This window comes from Lathyrus oleraceus, chromosome 6 (assembly GCF_024323335.1).
Source record: "Lathyrus oleraceus cultivar Zhongwan6 chromosome 6, CAAS_Psat_ZW6_1.0, whole genome shotgun sequence".
Lineage (NCBI taxonomy): Eukaryota > Viridiplantae > Streptophyta > Magnoliopsida > Fabales > Fabaceae > Lathyrus > Lathyrus oleraceus.
The window spans coordinates 286,533,118-286,536,192 of NC_066584.1; the positions used below are offsets into that span (position 1 = coordinate 286,533,118).

Genomic DNA, 3,075 nt, shown 5'->3' on the forward strand with positions numbered 1-3,075 from the left:
GGTTATTTTGTATTTTTATTTACCTCGCTTTTATTTCATTTATTTTTTAATCGAAAGGCTGTTATATCTTGTATACAACACATCTATTGAATTTCTATTATTTTTAAGACATTTTTATTATTAGTTATTATTTAATAAAAAAATTCGTGCGGTAAACAACTAGTTAGATACTAGTATTAAGTATCATGCCTAGCCAGTGTAAGTAGCAAAAATGTGGGTGCAACTAGCAAAATCTTTTTATTTTCTTTAAAAAAATAATATTTTTTATTACATTTTAAATCTTATAGAATTAATTAATTGGATAGAGATAATGAAGATGAGTGTATGTGATAGATGGAAGCTCATCACCACTGCTGCCAAGGTTCCACATTCCTTGGTTACCTTCCTCGACCACCTCAACCTCGTTATCCATGGCGACCCTTTCACACAAAACCCCTTTCTCATTCTCGCATCTCTTTTTCCTCCAACAACTTCCCGCGTTGGGATTCCAATGATACTTTTCGACCCTCAAATTTCAGCTTCAACAATGCTAGAACCAAGCCTCTAGAACAAGAATATGAAGAGGAAGAAGATGATGATGATGAATATGGGAAGAAGAGGAGGTGGTGGTCTGATGAGTCTCCAGAAGAAACGGAGGAAGTAAATAGTGGAACTTGGGTAGATGCTTTAGATAGTTTGTGGGTTCTCAAGGTAAACCGAATTTTCCTTTTTTATTTTTTTAATTTATTTATAAGTTACCTATATAAGTTGTTTTCATAAGCTATTGTGGAGAGATTGTAGAAATAAGTTGAAAAAGTTTATAGATATATGTCATATGCTGCTACATAAGTTCTCCCAAACTGTCTTCCTAGTGTTTATGCTAGTAAATAGAGTCAAATAAACCAATCCAAACAACCTCTATATCAAATAAACAACTTATGGACATATCCTTTCTCTGATCGTAACGCTCTCAGGCATTCTTAGCACGTAAGGTCTTATATGATCTTACAATCCAATCCAATACTCGATCTTGACTATATTGAATGTAGCAATGTTTGGCGAATTCTCGCCGGTTTAATATGTTCAGGAAGTAAATACAACCTGATCACTTGGTTGCTAGTGCATGCATAGTACTTATTGGTGCAAGGCTTTTGAATTCATTTTTGACAATGCAGGTTTTTAAGTCCTATGGTTGGACGCTGCCTATCATCCTCTTGTCATGGTTTCTTTCTGCCGGTTCAAAAGCTTTCTTCATGGCATTAGCAATTCCTCTCGGTCAGTCAGCACTTGCATTAGCATTTGAGAAATTATGGGATTGGAATGAGAGCAAACGAAAGCGCAAGTATAGGACGAAGAGGAAACGCGGAAATGTAAATAACACCCGAGTTGAGGAAGAACCCGAAGAAGAAAACCAGAAAACTAGTACGAGGAAGGCAGGGATGCAGTCGTGGGTAGTTGAGAACGACAGTTCAGTTGACAGTGGTAGCCGAAGTGCACCGAGTTTTGGTGGATGGGATGACTTGGAGAGAGCTAGGCCAAGAACAAGGAGATCTCAAGCAAAGAAAGGGTCACAAAGGATGGCCATGGAAGGTGGTAGGTTGAGTAGAAGAGAAAGAAAAAGCGACACACCCCTTCTGGTTCGATTGCTTATTGCTATTTTTCCATTTTTGGGTTCATGGACAAAGATGCTATAATGGACTCCTCTACAGTGAACCTGTGGTTTGATGAGTTGATTGTGATATTTTTGTTGAATTGATTTGTAATGAGAAATCAACAATAGATACAATGTAGAGCTTATAATCATATGATATGATGTTATATGAATAAATTAGAGATGTGTCTTGACATAGGGAGCTCTTAGCAGAATATGCAAAAACATTCAACACATCATCAGCCATCCATGAAATACAGCCCATGATAATATTTATTTATAACGATGTGCATTCTAATAAATGAGAATACCTATACTTGATAGTATAGTGATTACTATTACTGCTAACCATAAATATATAAATAAAATCCAACTGTTTTTACATTTTTCTTGGTTGAAAAGAAGCAAAATAGTAGTTTAATGATAGTTATCTTAACCTTTGCCCAACATTCATTGAACTAGGGTGGCAAACGGAAACGGGCGCACATCTCTTTATATATGTGTCGCAAAATCTCGAGAAAAAAAACAGGGTGGAAATGACATAGGGTGGAAATGACATAGAAGAGTATCCAAATCTAAAATGAGGGTGGAGCACCCGGCACCTCTAAAATTTAAAAGTTGTAAAAATTCATGTTAATATTCACGTCCCAAAAAAAATCCATGAAACAAACCTGCAAAGATTGTGAGCCTTAAACTAAAAGATTAATTTAAAGTTCACAAATACCCGTTTTTACTTAGAGACATCCTTTTGTGATAACAATTTGTGGACATAGAGGTGTTATTGCTACATGCTCAAATCTTACTTCAAACTCAAAATTTGATTAAGTTAGAAAAGATATGTGTAATCTCATCTAACAATAACAAATTCAAATGTCTCTCAATCCTTTGGCTAGGTTAAAAAAAACTTTAATTATAGATAGTTGTGTTAAATAGATTTAAATATCGATAGAACATCGGTCAATATAAAAGTTTAAAGAATCGAAAGTAATAGACAAAAGAACACAATTACTTTTTGTTAATCCAGTTCGGCTAATAATGTTATCTCTACGATTATAGAACAACTATAGTTCTGTTTTATTTCTTTGACATAAGGTATAAAAGTCATCTTACCCTAAAAACCATAGTACATTTTTTGATCTCCATATTTCATTGCAACCATCTTGAATCTTGAATTGACTTGGACGTTGGAGTGTTAACCTTGCAATTTCACCCGTGTCGTTGTATCGGAGATTAACACCTCTGGTTCAGGATTCCTCACCACCTACTTCAATAGTTTCTGGTTCCAACACGAAACAATGACGCCGTATGTGGGAATTGACTTCTGGTTCTTGCATTTCCACGATTTCACGTTCGCTCTCCGATTTGTCAGTTCGTAACCTTCTCATGTCTCCGAATCAAGAGCATTTAGAGTCGAACACGAGGATTCACTATGTTCGATGCCATCA

The 3,075-nt window shown here is 35.5% G+C and overlaps 1 protein-coding gene across 1 annotated transcript; it reads left to right on the forward strand.

Annotated features, from left to right (window-relative positions):
• The first annotated feature begins 297 nt into the window (after positions 1 to 297).
• LOC127093064 (uncharacterized) lies at positions 298 to 1,824 on the forward strand. The gene is made up of 2 exons (XM_051031964.1): positions 298 to 690; positions 1,155 to 1,824. Exons 1-2 carry the CDS (start codon positions 334 to 336, stop codon positions 1,671 to 1,673), a joined length of 876 nt encoding a protein of 291 aa, XP_050887921.1. The 5' UTR covers positions 298 to 333; the 3' UTR covers positions 1,674 to 1,824.
• The last annotated feature ends 1,251 nt before the right edge of the window (positions 1,825 to 3,075 follow it).

Coding starts and splice junctions, on each gene's coding strand:
- LOC127093064 (XM_051031964.1), top strand. CDS start 334: ATGGAAGCTCATCACCACTGCTGCCAAGGTTCCACATTCCTTGGTTAC. Junction 691..1,154: donor ATAGTTTGTGGGTTCTCAAG/GTAAACCGAATT, acceptor TTGACAATGCAG/GTTTTTAAGTCCTATGGTTG.